At 40.1% G+C, this 17,520-nt stretch overlaps 1 protein-coding gene across 4 annotated transcripts in view; it reads right to left on the bottom strand.

Annotated features, from left to right (window-relative positions):
* Positions 1-16,984, bottom strand: part of AP3B1 (adaptor related protein complex 3 subunit beta 1) — a 163,666-nt gene extending 146,682 nt beyond the window's left edge. For 2 of the 4 annotated variants that reach the window (XM_075020946.1, XM_075020947.1), the window contains exons 1-2: positions 16,761-16,984; positions 3,771-3,846 (exon numbers count right to left, since the gene is read on the bottom strand). In XM_075020946.1, the coding sequence (XP_074877047.1) occupies positions 3,771-3,846; positions 16,761-16,891 (207 nt within the window). In that variant the 5' untranslated portion in view covers positions 16,892-16,984. Of the gene's footprint in view, positions 1-3,770; positions 3,847-10,720; positions 10,738-16,760 lie in introns of those variants that run through there. The other 2 variants (XM_075020944.1, XM_075020945.1) reach the window with 2 other exon arrangements.
* Positions 16,985-17,520: the final 536 nt, after the last annotated feature.

Below are 17,520 nucleotides of genomic sequence, written 5' to 3'. Positions count from 1 at the left end.
TGAGTGAGCCTTTTAAAAGGGTTTAAGAGCAGCTGTCCAGCATGACATTACAATTTAACCAACTTAACATCTTAAACTATTTCTTGCAGTTATATTAAAGCACAGGAAGTGACAAACTAAGAAGCATGCACATTGTATGGGTTTCAAGGGGTTTTAACTAAGAATCTAAATTAAACCACTGCTGTCAGGACTGGGGGTGCCTTTGTAATAAATGCCAGATTCAGAATGACCAGTCAAGTAGAACTTAGCAGCAAGATGCACTGCAGAGAAGTATCATAGAATAAAATATTATCAAACATATCATCCTGATGCAACAGAAGTTATATTATTCAAAAATAGGGATGATCCTATAGTCTGACAAGCTGTAACAGTATGACTCTAGGCATTACTTGCATTATTTAACTGATCAACCGTAATAGCTCCAGTGTACCATGTAAATATGTATTTAGGGTCTTTTAAAAGAGTGTATTTTGACTCATTAAGTCATAACGATTAGTGTAAATCCTCCTTAGCCCATGGATCATTAACCTGAAAGAACATAATGGTTCTTTCCAAGACTAAGGTCTATCATGTCATTTTTGTTGCTGTGCCTAGACATTCTCCAATCATGTTGTCTTATATACCTGGAGTTCCTGCACAGACAGAAACTTTCACTCTAGAGTAAGTCCTATGCAATGTCAGGCTGTACTAAACTTTTTTTTTTTCATGACACACACACAGAGACATGGATGAAATTCTCTGTGGAAAATCAGGCATTTGAATTTGTTTCCTAAATTTATGCTCTGAAACCTTCAGGAGCAAAATTCCACTGAGATTTTTTTTTTTCCCAGATTAGAAATTTAGACAGGTTTCCAAACCTGGTAACAGGAATATCTTGGTGGTTGTAATATCAGTGTATGTTTTAAAAGAAATATTAGCTATTGTGTTTTCATGCATATAGTAGAATAAACTTGGTTCTTTATACACTTCAAATTTATTTCTAAGCCAGCAGTGTTGCTTGTAATCTTCCAAAGACTGCAATTATTTTATGGCATGCATATAAGGATACAAAAAAATAACACACTGACTGAAAAAAAGAAAAAAGATGTCATTGATCATTGAAGAAGTCACACGTAAGTGTTTTAGCTGAAGGTAGGCTTAGACACCTTCATGTAAGAGGGGGAGTGGAAACATCAAAACTGGACAACTACTATGCTTGAAATTATGTTATTAAGAGTCACTGTCTGCGAGACAGGTTTGGTTTTATTTGTAATGAATCTCCTTCTCCCCAGGGGAGAGTTTGCAAACCACCTTAAAGGAGGAAGAAGCAGCAAAAGGAGCCATAAGCAGTGTTCTCTCGGTACTTTTCCATCACACCTATAAGGACAAATGAAGATTCTAGTAGACTTCAAGAAGGTGAAGACTAAGAAAACTACTGGCATGCACAGCTTTTTCACCTACCTAAAATTAGTGAAAATGAGCATTCCAGTGAGACACTTGAAACAATACTCTGACAACGGAGTTCCTTTTCCCTCTAATAATAAGGCTAGAGGAAGCCTTTCATCTCTGCGAAACACATCTCATTCCTGAGAACTCTCTAAATGTAAGCACACAACTGGTAACACACAAGCATCTTTGTGCCCAACAATAAAATTATCACCACTGCTACAAGGCTGTTTTGGGATTGTGTGGCAGGGTATTTTCTCATCATCACCCCACCGTGGCAGGGAGGGGGTGGGGGGAGGGAGGGGAAGGGGCAGGGAGGAGTGAGCAGGCAGCTTCAAGGTGCCAGCTGGGCTTAAACCACGACAAAGGCATTATGCCAACTGTGCAAGGTCCCAGTCCTGGCCTGTAAAGCTCAGTGTTTCAGTTTGTTATGTGAACCAGAGGTTGGTACCAGGTGTCTGTTACAAAACACAGTTTAAACACAAGATAACAGCAAATACCTTGAAAATAAGGAAGAGACTGAAAACAGAGGATCCAGCAATTCAACAACTTTCTTGCGGTCAAGTAATGGTCAACCTTATGAGCTAGAAGACTGTTTCTGCTTTAAGAAAAGAAGCATCAGCTGAACAAGGGAAAAAAATCCAAGAAACAGAAGGTCCCTCCTGCCATCTGGGAAAGTAGCGCTCTTCTAGCATTGCGCAGTGCTTAGAGCAGGGACAGAAACCAGGGACTGGGAACTTATAAAAGGACAAAAATCTGGAATTAGGAAATGGGGGAGCAGAAGAAAGAATGTGCTCGATTCAGTTCTGCCCTCCCTTACTGAAGAGCTCTTGAGCCTGATCATGTCAGCCTAAGACCATCAAGGACCACAGCTATCAGTGCCAACTACACATCTCCAGCTTCATGCTATCATACATTTCTAGGAAATTAAAGAAACAGTTGTTAAGAACTGCTTTGAATACGTAGCAGCAGCAGATATTTATGAGTGCATTTGCTCATTGTGCACTCATTTATAATGACAGCATTGTTTGTAGGGAAAAATGGGAGGGGGGGGAATCAATCTAGTAAAGCTACCCCAACTTAATAGTTTCTAATTCCCCCATACATATACACACACACATTCAGTTGCAACAGTTTCCAAATACAGATAAAGATCTGGCCATCTTTTTGAAAAAGAAAACCACGGGAGCAACAGGCAACTTTCCCCCAACCCTCCTGCCCACAGTAATAGCAAGAAGAAAGATCTTTTCTGAGGGAAGCAGAAGAATGCAAGTTACCATTGGCCACTTTTGAAGGCCATTATTTCTTGCAACAGCACCTCTGAATGCCAGACTCTCACTAGTCAAACCCTGAGGAATCCCACATCATGCTGGAGAAGATGAACCAAGAAACCTTTCAGCAAACAAAAAACTAAATGATGTTATGAAATAGTAGTTGACAGGTTACCCAGATACATTAAGTAATTGATGTCTCTGGCAGGACTAGGATCAAAGGCAAAAGCAGAAGACAATCAGCTCGAGTAAAATCTCCATCACTAGAGGATAACGAAGGGAGAAATCGCTACCTCTAGAGTCAGAGGAAAGAACACAATCGCATGATACAACCTGTACCTACTCACCTCAGTACATGCTTCGATAGGATTATCCCACATAAAAACCAAGCAAAACAAACAAACAAAATCACATCCAGAGGAGACTGAAGGAACAATGAGAGAAAGCAAATGCAGAAGTCCCAGAAAAAGAGGTCAAGTGGACACTGAACAGCTTTCCATAGCTCATTCTTCTACAACTTTTAAGAAGAAATAAAGGGACTTTATCAACTTCATGATGTTTAGTTTATAGGGTTTAAACACACAATGTTGTTAAACATTATTTGATCACTTCTATGGGCACACTGTTCACCTGAAATACTTAGACAAATATATAGGCAATGGACTAAATTAAAAAAATTCCTTATATAATCTAAAAAAGTAGTAATGCAATTTGCCATTTTACTCCTGTAAATTTCTGTGCTGAATTAAGACACCAACTGAAGCTTCTCTGATGGAACCATTTCCTACTTAAGACCTCATCTCCCTACATAAAATAGTTATTTATAGGCATATTGGCACAGTTACATAAATATTTTAAAAGTATATGACTGAATATATTTTGACACAGCAATTTATACACAGAATTCCAAATTAACAACTTCACAGTAGCTTTTAAACACAATTTAGAGATTCAAATGCTGATGTGGTACAGGTTCTGTAACGCAAAAACAGTATTCCCATCCAAGCAATAGAAACAGTAATAAAAGAACAGATACCCTAACAAATAAAAATGATAATTAAAAAAATCACATACCCCAACAATCCTTTTCATAGCATCCAGCTTTGCAGAATCTTTACTGCTTTCCAACATTTGTTTTAGGTCTTCATTTCTATGGTAGAAACACAATAAAGCATCAATTAGAAAAAGTAAAAAAAAAAAAAACAACACACAAAACAGAATACCATTTTTATATTCTTGATAAATTCAGCAACTTAAGGTGAAGTGCTGCTCCTTCTTACCCACTTTTAGATTGTATTAGTTAACATGCTGCCCTAGTACAATGAAGTGTTTAGTAAAAGAATCTTATCAGATTCTAACAATAATGCAAGCCCAAGCAACTTTCATCTGCCAATAGCTGAACCTTGTCTGGAACATTGAAGTCTTGAGGCAAGAGAAGAGCTCAATTTGAACTAACAACTCATTCGCTCCTCCCTTTTCCTCCCAGTGTGGGCTAGATGTAATAGACAGAGGCTGACGTGTTTGTGTTAAAATATAATATCAGTTTACATATATCACTGAAAAGCCCAACAGCAGACTTCAGTATGGTCTGAATTTCAGTGAGAATCAAACATATAACCTTATGTTTTCATCTGCTTTTCTGGATTGTAAACTGCTATTCCCTGTCCTCAGGATTAAAAGACTCAGATCTGTAGTACATCCATTCTACATGACATAAGATAGCCCTATAGTTAGACACATGTCACATCCAAGCACTTTTTACAGCTGAAATAAAATTCTCACATGAAAGTATTAAGTCAATAAGGATGTTCTCTCACAGATACAGCTTCTCATTAGCTGTCACTAATAAGAAACCACACCCTGCTTGGCTTTTTAAATGCAAGGAGATCACAGTCTAACTGCATTTATAAACTCTGAAAGTTTACAAAAAAGATTCTTTGAAGAAATAGCCTTTTGTAATGCCTAGATTGCTTGAGTACTAAAAGATACAAAGCAAACAATGGCTCAAGAAGAGACACCTGCAATATTCTAAAGAACTCTGAAAACTCCAAGTTTACAAACCCTCCGATCTTTCACATAGCGAAGGACAACATAGAAATCCAGTGTGGTGGGTTGACCTTGGCTGGACACTCTATCACTCCCCTCGTCAGCAGGATTGGGGAAAGAAAACAAGACAGAAAAAAACCCTCATGGGTCAAGATAAAGGCAGTTTTATAAAGCAAAAGCAAAGGCCATGTGTGGAAGCAAAGGAAAACAAAAGATTTATTCTCTCCTTCCCATCAACAGTTGATGTCCAGCCACTTCCCAGGAAGTAAGGCTGCTTCTTGTAACACCACCCTAAGTTGACAGATCTGTTAAAAGTAACAAATGCTGTTATTTCACAGACCTTTTCCTATTGCTGTCCTCCCAGCTCCCTGGGATAAAGGAACACCTCCCTCCACATTAAGCTCTCCGGTTTTCTGATTTCACTTCAAGCATGCTTGTGTTCATCTCTATATCCTCACACTCCTTTTAGCCACTCCACACAGTTTTCCCTCAGCTCTATATCCTTATTTCTGATATCAGAAATCAAATACTTGTTGGTTTAGGGTTGTACCTAAAATACCTTTAATGATTTGCCTTTTTTACCTTTTAATCTCTCTGTATAGTTCCATTTGTAATTAACTTTTTGGGAAGGCTAGCTTGATTTAACTTTTGGCATCTCTATTCCCATTGTTCTTGGCCACTGAGACAGCTTATTTTCCTGACCATTCCTGTCCACCTATTCCTCATAGGATACCGAGTAAATCTCTTTTTTTTTTAGATCAGCTTCAAGGACCCTGCCTGAGACTTTGCTCTAGTTGGATACAGAAATTTCAGAGACTTCTAATTCCTTCTGTTTAAGTCTTAATCCTTACTTTATAAGCTTAGCTTGTGAGAGAATCTATATGACACAGTTATCAAAGTTACATAGCAGAAGACTCGACTTCATTTAGAAAGTTGCTTCTAGTCCTACACTCCTGCTTCCAGTTTACTACTGCTATTTCACATAATCATGCACAAACTGAGATAGAGATATAGTAAAAGCTAAAGCACAGGACAGTATTACTAAATTGTGATCACGTAGTTCTCATATACTTGGTAGGAGGATGCTTTGGTTCCTTTGCACAACCAAGACAGCAACTACTTTTCAAAAAAGATAGAATCTCACTAAAGAATCGAGAAATACTGCATGAATAACAACTGCTTAAGATTCAAGTCTGGGAATATATTTACCTAATAAAAAAATAACAAAAAAGTTAACACACAAAAATAAGAATATGTCAAAAAAATTTGCAAGTGAGAAAGTAGAAAATGTGGAAACAATAATTTGAACTTGAGGATCAAGTAGCAAAAATGGAGGAAGTTACACAGCACAAGATTCAAGTACTTGCTGAAGACTACCTCCCAGAAGTTCAGAATGACAAAAACAGACAGTAATCACAGAATGAGTATGAGTTACCAGTGTAACAAATACAAAGAAAAAAGGCAAAAGGTGAGTTTAAGAAATTAAGACAGAAGAAAGAAGTGTTTAATGATGAAACATATTTCTAACTGCTTATAGTAAATATTCTATCATATATCTCAAATTAAAACATTTTTGAAATGTTAACAGGGAAGATACAAACCAGAGAAACAGCCAGCCTTGCTTTCCAAAGAGAAGGGGGGGGGGGCGCGCGCAGGGAGAAAAATAGAAAAAAACCCCACTAGTTCTTGATTAATCCATTTGGAAATTAATTGCTACATGACCGCTGTATTTTTTTTTAATCTTTTCTAACAAATTATAATCCAGGATTAGCAAGCATTAGATACTTACAGAGTAAAATATCGCTCCACATATTCATATTGATCAGCAGCAGCAAGCCTTTTTTCTTCTACAGTTAGACATGGTTTCAGTGTAACCTCGAAGTTTTGCCCTTTAAGAGCAGATTTAATAGTGCAAGACACCTCAATTATTTTACCTAATATTGTAGAATTTTGTTCCATTCTTTTAAGCACAGCATTTAAAAAAAAAAAAAAAAAAAAAAAAGGATGACGGCACTCAACCAAGCTTGCCTGCCGAGACTGAGGTCTACTTGAAAAAAGAAAATCTTATTAAGTAACAGGATACCCACTCCCTTGGTGTTTTAACTTCTAGAAACAAATATCCTATGCAGATTTCAAAGGTCACTTCCCTCCAACAACAACTCTTATCAGCAGCCTCAATGAACAATGGGAAAGGCAAATGCACTTCAGTCTTTCGTAATATAGCTTATTGTACAGTACAAAAATATTTTCGTCTTCCGAGCATTAAGAAGATCTAAGGGAATTTCAATCCTTAAGTAAAATCCCTCAAAACAGAAAGCATAAATGCAAGCCTCACAGAGCTGTTCATGTTTCTATACTTATTAGTTATTCTAAAGTGACAGTTCTTCAGTGCACAATGTTAGACAAACAATTTCCTTCTCACTTATGTCCACCTGCCAAGAGCTCAGAAAAATGCAAGCAACTCTCCAGCTGCATCAATACCTTTGCCTCTCCCTCCTAAAACTTTGAAAGTAATTCTAGCCTTACAGAGTTAGGTACGTATTACAGATGACTGAAATATAAGTTTTACTACTTCAGCAGCAAAACCAGGTTTACAGATGCCTAACCTGATAGTTTACAAATAATACGGAGCTATATTAAGCAGAACAGTAAAGGTCCCAACAACAACAGGTGCAAGAAAACCTTTGTAAGAGTAAATATATTGTCTCTGAGCCTGTTTTCCCTAACAGTAAGAGGTGAAATGAGTTTCTGTGACAGAAAAAGAAAAAACAAAAAGACTCCCACCTGTCTGCCCACTGCCATATCTAAGAATGCAATGAGACTTCCTAGGTTGTAGTCTAGTGTCTTAACCTCTATACAACATGGCCCCACTGTCCTAAAAAATTGCCAGTTAAAAGCACTGGTATGGACTATAATTAGATATATTATATATTATACCCATACAAAATGTGAACAGGCTATGAAATACAATCTTTATTATTTGCATAGCATCTACCAAAAATGGCAATGAGCCAATTATTAATATATTAATGAATCAGTACTCAGCTGCCTTTGTAATCTTTACCACCACAGGCTTGTATTCCTCAATATAAGAATTTGAAAGCTAAGTGAGTGTAAATTAGAAATGCAAATTCATTGCCTAACTTTCTCCCATAGCAAGCATCACACATGGCAGATCTGTGATGACACAATACGATGGACATCACAGAAGACATCCAAAATAATACACTCTTTTCAAATCACTGGTCGAATGTTAAACAGAAGATGATTTCTAACTTTCTTCTATGTTTTTATATTTTGTGATTGGAGCCTTTAAGATAGATATTACTTTTGTCTTTCTACCTCAAAGCACTGCTTTCTTCATATGCCTTTGCACAACTTCTGGATACGATAGGGGCATAGATATAATGAGACCAATGATATGCCTACCGGTTAGGATTAGTCTTATGGACATTACTGTAAGAAAGTAAACAAAAAAACAACAGTTAGATTTTTCTAGTTCTCATTCTCTTTCATGCTCCCTCTACTCTCCTGCCATTAAAAAGAAAAAAACCAAACCTTACAAAAACTCCACCCCAATGCCCCAAAATAAGAGAAAAAACAAACAAACAAAAAACCAAAAGAAAACCCCAAACAAACCAAAAACATAGAGCTTGACACTCAAGAGAACATACTGTCAAACTATTTTAACAATCTGGAGTCTTATGCCAGAAAGGACCCTGACCATTACTCTCCATGCTGACTACAGCAAACAGCAACTAAAAACCACCTCTGAATATGCTGTACTCTTGTCAGCACATACTCGGTCACTAAAACTGGCATCTTGCTCAGATTAAGACTAGGGTTTCAGATTCCATCGAGCAACATTACCCACTTTTACAGAAAACAAAAGAGGGTAGGCGTAACTGTATGTCACTGAGGTTTAAACCAGCTGTGTCAGTGATAAATCTGGGCCTCTCTCTCAGTTACTTTGTCTTCTTGCAGGAACTATCACAAACATTTAATTGCACTAAAATACCAATCCATATTCTGTGGCATATCATTTGCCACTGCACCTACATATTCTGAATAACTGTTAAGAGAACACTTACTCCACCCTGATAAGATATATACTTATTGTTATCTCCTTTTTAGCAACACTGGAAGATGAAACCCATAAATTGTCAGCATTTGCTACAGTTCTAATGTACCCAGATACTCCAAGAAGTCACCCACTAACTATAAGGCTTTCTTTGTAAAAAGCAGAAGTTTCATGAGTATCAAAACTGCAACTGAAGCCCAGCTGGCAATGCAACAATAATTCTTTTAGCTACAAAATCTTTACTCCTTATCAGCCTGCTGTTTTACAAAATAAGAATTTAATTACGATTCCCCATGCCATTTGTATGCCCCAAAACCTGGGAACAGTTTTAATTATCTCTAAGAAAGAGGAAGGGATTTTAAACAAAAACTCATGGTGAGACAGAGGCTCTTCATATACAAGGACAGCATTGTGTTACTGCAAGGTAAGATACAGAAAACAACAAACATCCACCACAAGGGAGGAAGCAAGCTTCACCAGTTCTGATATTATGGAACAACCTGTTACAGAACAGGAACAAAAGTTACGGACACCTCATTCAACAGAGTTTTAATAATGCATTTCTTAGGTTCTCAATCCACTGCATACTTTCAGTTACATAACATCAACTGCATTGTTCTTGCGTTCAAAGTCTTTAGGAGACTTCAGTCTGGATGACATACTTTTAACCACAGCATACTAAGATTTACTTTTTTTTTGCTTGCAGCACTGCAAAATGTTCCAATGTGAACTTTGAAATACTGTGAATGTTACCAGGTTTGAAGCAGAAAATCCACACTGACAGAGCAGCTTAACCTCTGGTCTTGGTACCTGAGTAGTAATGAAGTCTTATGGAAGGTCTCATGCCCCTCCCCGCCTCAATTTAAAAAGAAAATTAAAAAAATTAAAAACACCCAGTTCTTTTACATTATACTGGCACTGCAAAATCCTTAAAATAAATTGGCTTATTCTAGCTCAGGCTATTGTGTAAACTCTAAACAAGTTTGAATTTAACACTTAAAGAGGAACTGTAAATTGATTTCAGAGCCATATAACATGGAAGGTAAAACAGAAGCCAATACATGCTGCAATTTGAGTTTATTTTGCTGTTGATTTGAGGTCTTCCTCTAGCAAGAAATTAAGAGGTCTGAGTTGCACTGTGTTTCATCCTATACCACAAACTGTTTGAATGACATCTTGTGGTGCTATTCAGTATTGCCATCCTCTTCCATTGTAACACTATCTACATTTATTGCCAATTCACCACACCAACATAAAATTCAACTATTATTTCAAGGGAGACTCAAATCATTTGGCTATGTAGCTGTACTGTGGTTTAAAGGGAAATAGAGATAAGAAATAATCTCTTTCCTTTTAAGCCACTCTTAATTTTTCAATCAAACACACTACCCAAAAAGCACACTTGATAGTTTTAAAGGATAGACAGTAGAGGTGTGAGGAAAACCAGGATAACTATAGTATCCTGTAAGGCTGAGAGCCACAGAAATTAACACAACCAGTTACAGTCTGACCAGCAACATAATTTAACTCATTGAATGATTGCTCTGCCACTAGATTCTCAAAGCACTTGCCGTCTGGATGGTTTAGGTACAGTATCATCCTTCTCACTGAGGAAACATATAGAAAAGTGTAAAGTTAAAACTGAATAAAGCATCTTCCCAGTTCCCTGTTGTTCAACTATAGTACCTGAACAATGCTTGAGCAACTCAGTGCATGAACAGCAGTAAGTTGCTGCTACCACCAAAATTAATGCACATATATAAACAACCTACATTTCAAAAGCTCTAACCAGATGGCAGCTAGTATGACAAAGCAGTTTGAAACCCTTTCTGGAGAGGACTGCAATTTAATCCAAGATTATCTGTTGTCAGTAGAGTAGTTGTAGACACTACTTTACCTAGCAACAAGAAAGGTTGTCTGAAAGGCTGAAAAGTACCAATCTTGCAACCCCCCTGCATACGACCTCTTCCGACAGTGCCCACACTAACGATGCTGCAGGGAAGCTTCTGCAAGAGAAAAAACAAAATCTTTCTTGGTGGCAGAGATCAGTTTCCTGAAAGCTGAAGAAGTGGCATCTGAAGTGGTTCTGCCACTTCAAAGGTTATATCAGTTTACAGTCTGTCTTGAGGCCAGTGATCAGAATTTGCAGACATTTGCAGATCACTTTGCAGCATTTGATAGTTGTGAAGGGATTATAGGGATGCGAGAAGTATTTCCAGTGGGAATTAGGCTTCTTTTAAAGATACCACCACAAAGGTGGTGCTGTCACTGCTAGAACCCACAACAGTGTTAGTATATTCTCATATATGTCCACGACATTCCAGAAACACTGTTAAAGAGCATTACAATGCTGTTTATACTCTAGCGGGATGTAAAAAAAATAATAAATCTTTATATGCCAAAAGGATTCTGGTTTTCTCAAAGTGAGAAAACTACCGCAGTGTGGCATAGACAAGAACAGTCTTCAGAAAAGCAGAACTAAGAAAATCCGGAATTCCTTTCAAGTGTCAGCCTTATGTTATAACAGTGTTACAGATGTTAATGCCATTCAGGATGCAGATCATAGCAAGCATCTAAGGCAAATATATGACAACATAATAAATATGCAGAAACCACAGTGAAGACCTTAAACTATAAAACTTGCCTTTCTGAGGAAATAAAAAAGCCTCAAAAAAATTTTAATGACTACATTACAGAGTATCACAGCAAATCAACAGTTCATTGCTTGCATGTTCGTATGTGCCAAGTGCACGGCAATAAGAATACATTCAGTGTGTGTCACTTCCCATCAGATCTAACTGATTCCAGCTGGAGAAGTGCTCTGCAATAGTATGTCTAGATTCGTATACTGCATTTAATTCCTATCCTGGTACTGACTACAGGGTTCAGATTTTATCTTGTAGAGTCATCAGTTCATCCAAACCATTCATCTTTGCTGGCTTGTACATTCTACCGAAACTGGCATATCACCACATTAGTGGGCATAGCGCCATTACAACAGATGGGCAAAGAAAGTAGTTGTGCCAATGAGCTAGCGGATGCATCAAGTTTGAATATTAGGGCTGGAGTCTCCTCCAAGAGTTTCACAAATGGCAGTCTATGTACAAGCTTTCCATGACTGGTTGAACAGGATATGCCAAGGCAAAACTAGATCAATTTAAGACTCCAAGAACATCTCTGGCAGCTGTTGAAAGCAAGTTTTTAGCTCTGATGAATTTGGAAAAGTCTTCTGCACAGAGAATTGGGAAATGAGGATCTTAATGAAATCACCACCTTAGATCAGCTCTCTGCAAAACAGGCTTGCAAATCTTAGCAAAAAAAAATGGGTTTGCAGCCCTGCCGAGTTTTCTGATGAATAGCTCAACAGAATGCATAAGCCAGATCTGCAGGAAAAAAGTCTAATAAATTACAAATGTATTTTGCTTGGCAGGAATACAGTTTAAAGATGCAAATCAGTGAAGTTGAAAATGCGTGTTATAAATTTTGCCATCTGCTTCAATACTGTACTTATCAATTGATATCTACTGATGTTACGTGTGGTTCACCTGTAAATTTTTACATTTGGTTTAGATATAGCAATAGCTAGTTTTATTGCTGAAATTGTATCATTTCCAAGAATGAAATGTTATTATATTTTAATATTAAATGCAGGTAAATTTTGTCTAAAATGCAATTAATATAGATGAAAATCCTCTGTCCACCTGCAATTAACTGCAGATAGTAATAGCGCACCCTATTGTACACAATTAACATGGTTCTGTGTTACTAATTATCTCTCCAGGTTTTCTTAGAAGTTGGGAGGTTGTTAGACTATTCATCCCTCTACACAGAGCAACAGTACATAGTGTAACTATAAAAATATCCCATTAACTTAGGTGACGTGCGTCAAACAGTATCTCTCCACACTATACAGATGATTTTGATGGTCTTCCAAGTAGGCAGTGGTTATTTCACAGATTCCATCAATCCAGGCCATGGACAAATAGCTTGAGGTCCACAGGCTGGATTCAGCTTGTCCATAAGACTTACATGACCCCGTGGCTCTTACAAATACCCTGCTGAAAACTCCTGTTATGGGCAAAGACTTGTCTGCAGACCATTTCCATTATTCTGGTGGCTCACAATCTGACCCTTTTTCTTCTTTTTCAAACATGTGGGCCACGTGAATGATGTACATCTGGAGCACTTAGAGTGACCTATGTCTGGAATATAACCAGTTCACAGAGAACCATCAAGACTACCTACCTGGACACACAAATAAATTCCTAAAATGTAACTATCCAAATTGCATAAAGGATTACCACACATGTCTCATGACAAGTATGGGAGAGGGAGAGGGGAATGAGAGGAACAGGCATCTCCAGCCATGCAACGGGGCCCATTCCACACAAGAAAGTTTACACTGATTAATCTCAGGTACATAAAAGATCTTTTAATCATTCAATTATTGAGATATTTAATGGAATGAACACAATGTTTCCATTCTCTGAACATGAGATCCAACTCTGATGTATTCAAAGTGATTTAACTAACCAAAAGGCTTTTTAAAAGCAATACATACCAAATAGGCAAGTTATATTTGCCTCTTCAGTCAGGATTCAATACTCACAGAAAAAGTCAGCTCAATCTCATGAATTTGTTGTGAAATCTCTTATTCAAGAACAGTTTCAGTGTAGTCAAAAACAGTAAGAAAACAGTTTTATGTACATGTTGTACGTAATAATAATTTATATAACAGAGGTTAGAAAAACCTCCTCCCCACCTCACGTCTTTTGTCCTGAACATTTACACAGTTACCTGATAGAAGCATACCAAAATTGTATTTTTACAACCTCTATTTCTTCTTTCACTGCATTGGATACATACAGTATATTAACTAATGAGAAACATACTATTTGCACATGGTACATGCAACCCCTTGTTTATATTAAGATAACTGTTGATAACATTTCAACAATTTTTTTATCTTTATTGATCTTCTAACAGTCAAACTTTCCACTTACTCAGGTTTAAGGTATCACCGTGACAGAAGTTTCAAGGCACTGAGATATTTTCAATACTGATAGAACGTTTCAACAAAACCACAATACTAACATGTTGAGAAAATACTACATTCATTAACTGAATTGAAGATTCTATTTGTAATTGAAAGTTAATGAATAAATCATAGAATTGCTAAAAGTAAAAAACAGCAGCTTTAGCTGGAGAATAAGACACATGGGCTTTTGACACCAAAGGATGCTCAGAACTTCTAGATGATAAGTAGTCCAGCTGAGTATTTCTACTGAAATGCCAAAAAAATCCCCAACAGTTAGGACAAATAATTTACATTAAGTCAGCCTCAGACTTCAGATTTAAGTCTAGTGATAGTCATTTGTGCCTCTGTGTACAACTTGTCATAGACCATTCTATATAGCAAATGCTGCAAAACTGAAGACAATCTACCCTAATAAACAGTTTGTTTATTTCAGAAGCATTTTGGCTTACTTCCTCTTCACAACAAACAGAAGAAGACAGAAGACATAAAGAAAAGAGGCATAGGGTTTTTTTAAAGGAAGCGTTTACAGTAATATCTTGATATTTATACTTTAACCACATCATGTTGTTCAGATTAACTGGCAACAGGCAAGTGCAGGCCTCTGGTCCAACAGTTACTGCAGCAACATTCTGAGCTGTATATTATATATCTGCCCCTCTGCTGAGAAGGAGTACTTCTTGTAACATCAGTAGGACTAAGGATGAATCTCCCTTCCTCAGCAACAAAAAAAGTTTGCCAAACACTGAAACACCACAATGATATGGGATATAAGCATATCTAAGATCATATTCAGCAGCGTTCAGTGACAATTAAGAGAGATCAATGAACAAACCCTGAAAAACCATAACAGTAATTTTATATTCACCAGTGGAATACCCCGCTATCCCCACACTTTAATATGCAAGATGCAGAGACACATCTTGCACTTCTCTGTACTTCCAGTATGGAGGGATCAGGTCTGCCCAGTTTAAAGAACACAAAAGCAAACCACTAAAAGATACTATGTCCTACATCTGGGCTACAGTCCCTGTTCTAAGAAGATTTCCATTTTAGCTCTAAGGAAAGAAAATTTTGTTTGCTTCTCAAAAAGGAGGTTTTGGGCTATCACCAGTGTGGACTATATGGCACACATGCTATATGCTTGACAAATGACTACTGCATTTTCCAAACAGACTGCAACGCAGTCTGCTTTTCTAATAACCCTCACTTGCAGTACAGTGGCTTTTCTAATAACCCTCACTTGCAGTACAGTGGCTTTTTCACACTACACAAATTTCATAATCTTCCCTTCACAGTGCCTGTTCCTCAACTATCCAATCCATTCTCAGAGCTTACACACACAGGTTTGAACCATGGATAACTTCCTATTTCAACATGAACTTGTTTATCAGCTACAAAAGACCACAGAGATCAATGCCTGCTTTCCTCTCAAGTCCTTCCTTTAGAGGATGGATCTCTCCCCTCCTGTAAGTGTGAGAGCAAGTCTGGAAGAGCAATTAATTAATAAGGCATGCATACATATCACAAGCTTTTCTTGTTCTTCCACACTGAAAGACAATCATATACATACATGTGTACAAAACATCTCAGGACCCTAAAGCTGACCATTGGGCAGCCTCAGGCAGAATAGAGAGCTATACTTCACCTGCAGAACAATCTGAAGTCTAGGATTAAATGACTTATGTAGAGAATTATGGCCATGACCAATGCTCAGGGTACCCCCTTTGTGAAAAAGAAGGAGCAAAACAATGGTTAAGAAATAAAGTGCAAAGTTGTTTCTGTGGAAGGGCACAGGAAAAGAAGGGTGCAAACAACATAAATCAGCTACAACACTCAAGTCAGCACAGGGGTACCCATGCTAGAGCAGTGAAAATTTTAACTGGAACAATGAAAAAGCAAAGTATTTAGTGGAATAGCAGGGGAAATGTGGCTTGTCTGGCAAACTGAGGAGCCCTATCAGCTGCTGTCTCACAGAGCTAAGCATCAGAGTGACAGCAGCTTCACATCGTTGTGATTTACTTTGGTGTGGCACAAAAATAAACACGTCAGCAGAGGTTTCTAGAGCATGGATGTTCTCTTTGTGCAGAACAATCAAACTGAAGAAGAAGGGATTGATTTTCTAATGTACATGAGACCTCAGTTTATGGTGCTTTTTATTGGTTGCTCTCAGAATAGATTTCCAATTTGTTCTAGGATACAATTCCAGCTTAGCAAACCTCTTGATCCTTCCATTTAGACACTTTTTTTTTTCCCTCTCCAATTCACTTGTCCTTTAAGGAGCTGAAGGCTTTCTATGCCAGTGCACTTCAGCTGGGTTTTTTTTTCTTCCTCCTTCATTTCCTCATTTTGACTTCTGACCGAGACACAGCCCTGTTAACACCCACTTTGAGCTCGCCGCTGCGCCATGATCAACTACGCTTCCAACTACGACTCCCACCAATACTTCTAAGCACTTTGTTGGTTTTTTTAAATACATTTAAAGTCAAAGTGAAACTAATGCCAGCGTGGTTACCTATCAAAACAGAGGGAAAATGATACGTACTTTTTCAAACAAACCAACAAAGAAACTTTACAAGTTACCCATTCCGTTGTGAACACCTTAAAGGTAAGCAAGCGAACTTTTCCACCGAGTCTCGAGGGGGTAAAAGCAGGCAACCGAGGCACCGCTTCCCCCCCCCCGCCACGGCCCCCTGGAGCTGCCCCTGCCCAGGAGAAGCCTGGAGGCCGCACTCCTCCCCCCGCCGCCCGGCCCCCGCGCCTGCGGGGCAGGGTCCCGCCAGCCCAGCACCGCCCTAACGCCCACGGAATCGGTCACCGCCCGCCAACCCCGAGCGGGGCCCGCCCGGACGCCGAGGGACGGGACCCCGCCACCCGGCCCGGCCCGACCCGGCCCCCTTACTTCTTGGTGTCGCTGCTGAAGAGCCCGAAGGCCGCGGGAGCCGAAGGGGTCGCGGTGGGCACCACCTCCTGGGCCAGCTCGGACGCCGCCTCTCCCCCCTGCTCGCCGTAGCTGAGCCCGCTGCCGGACATCCCGCCGCCGCTCCCCGCCCGCTCCGCCAAACTTACCGGGGCGGCACGCCCGAGCCCTCCCCCCGGAAGCGGCGGGCACGCGCCAGCACGGCGGGGCGGGCAGGTCGGTCGGTCACGCGGCGGGAGGCGGGGCCGGCCGCCCGGCCGGGGAGGAGCTGCCCCTGCCCCCGCCCCCGCCCCTGCCCCGGCAGGAGGCGGCTGCGGCTGCTTCTGTGAGGGCTGCCTGGCGGGGCCCGCACCGGACCCGACCAGACCGGGCCGGGCCGGCGTCGCGGTGCGGCGCGCTTTGCCGCCCCGCCACGGGGCGGGGGGGAGCCGCGGCGCCCGCAGGAGGCAGGCAGTCGCCTCCCCGCCGCGCAGGGCCGCCTCGGGACCGCTGCCGCTTCCAGCCTCGCCTCTTACCGACCCCAGTCTCCCTCCCGTCCCGTCCCGTCCCGTCCCGTCCCGTCCCGTCCCGTCCGGCGGCCCCGCAGGCCCCGGCAGCGGGCCCCGCGGAGCCCAGCCTCGCTCCTCGCCCCTCCGGGGGAGCTCCGGGAGAAGCTGTGTCAGCGGCCGGGCTGCGGCGGGAGCCGCGGGGCCTGGCTTGCCCTGAGGCAGAGAGAGCCAGGCTGCTCGCGGGGGGCAAGCTG

The sequence above is a fragment of the Buteo buteo genome, chromosome Z (assembly GCF_964188355.1).
Source record: "Buteo buteo chromosome Z, bButBut1.hap1.1, whole genome shotgun sequence".
NCBI classification, from domain to species: domain Eukaryota; kingdom Metazoa; phylum Chordata; class Aves; order Accipitriformes; family Accipitridae; genus Buteo; species Buteo buteo.
Note: the sequence above shows the minus strand (reverse complement) of the source record. Positions and strands in the feature narration are given on the sequence as shown.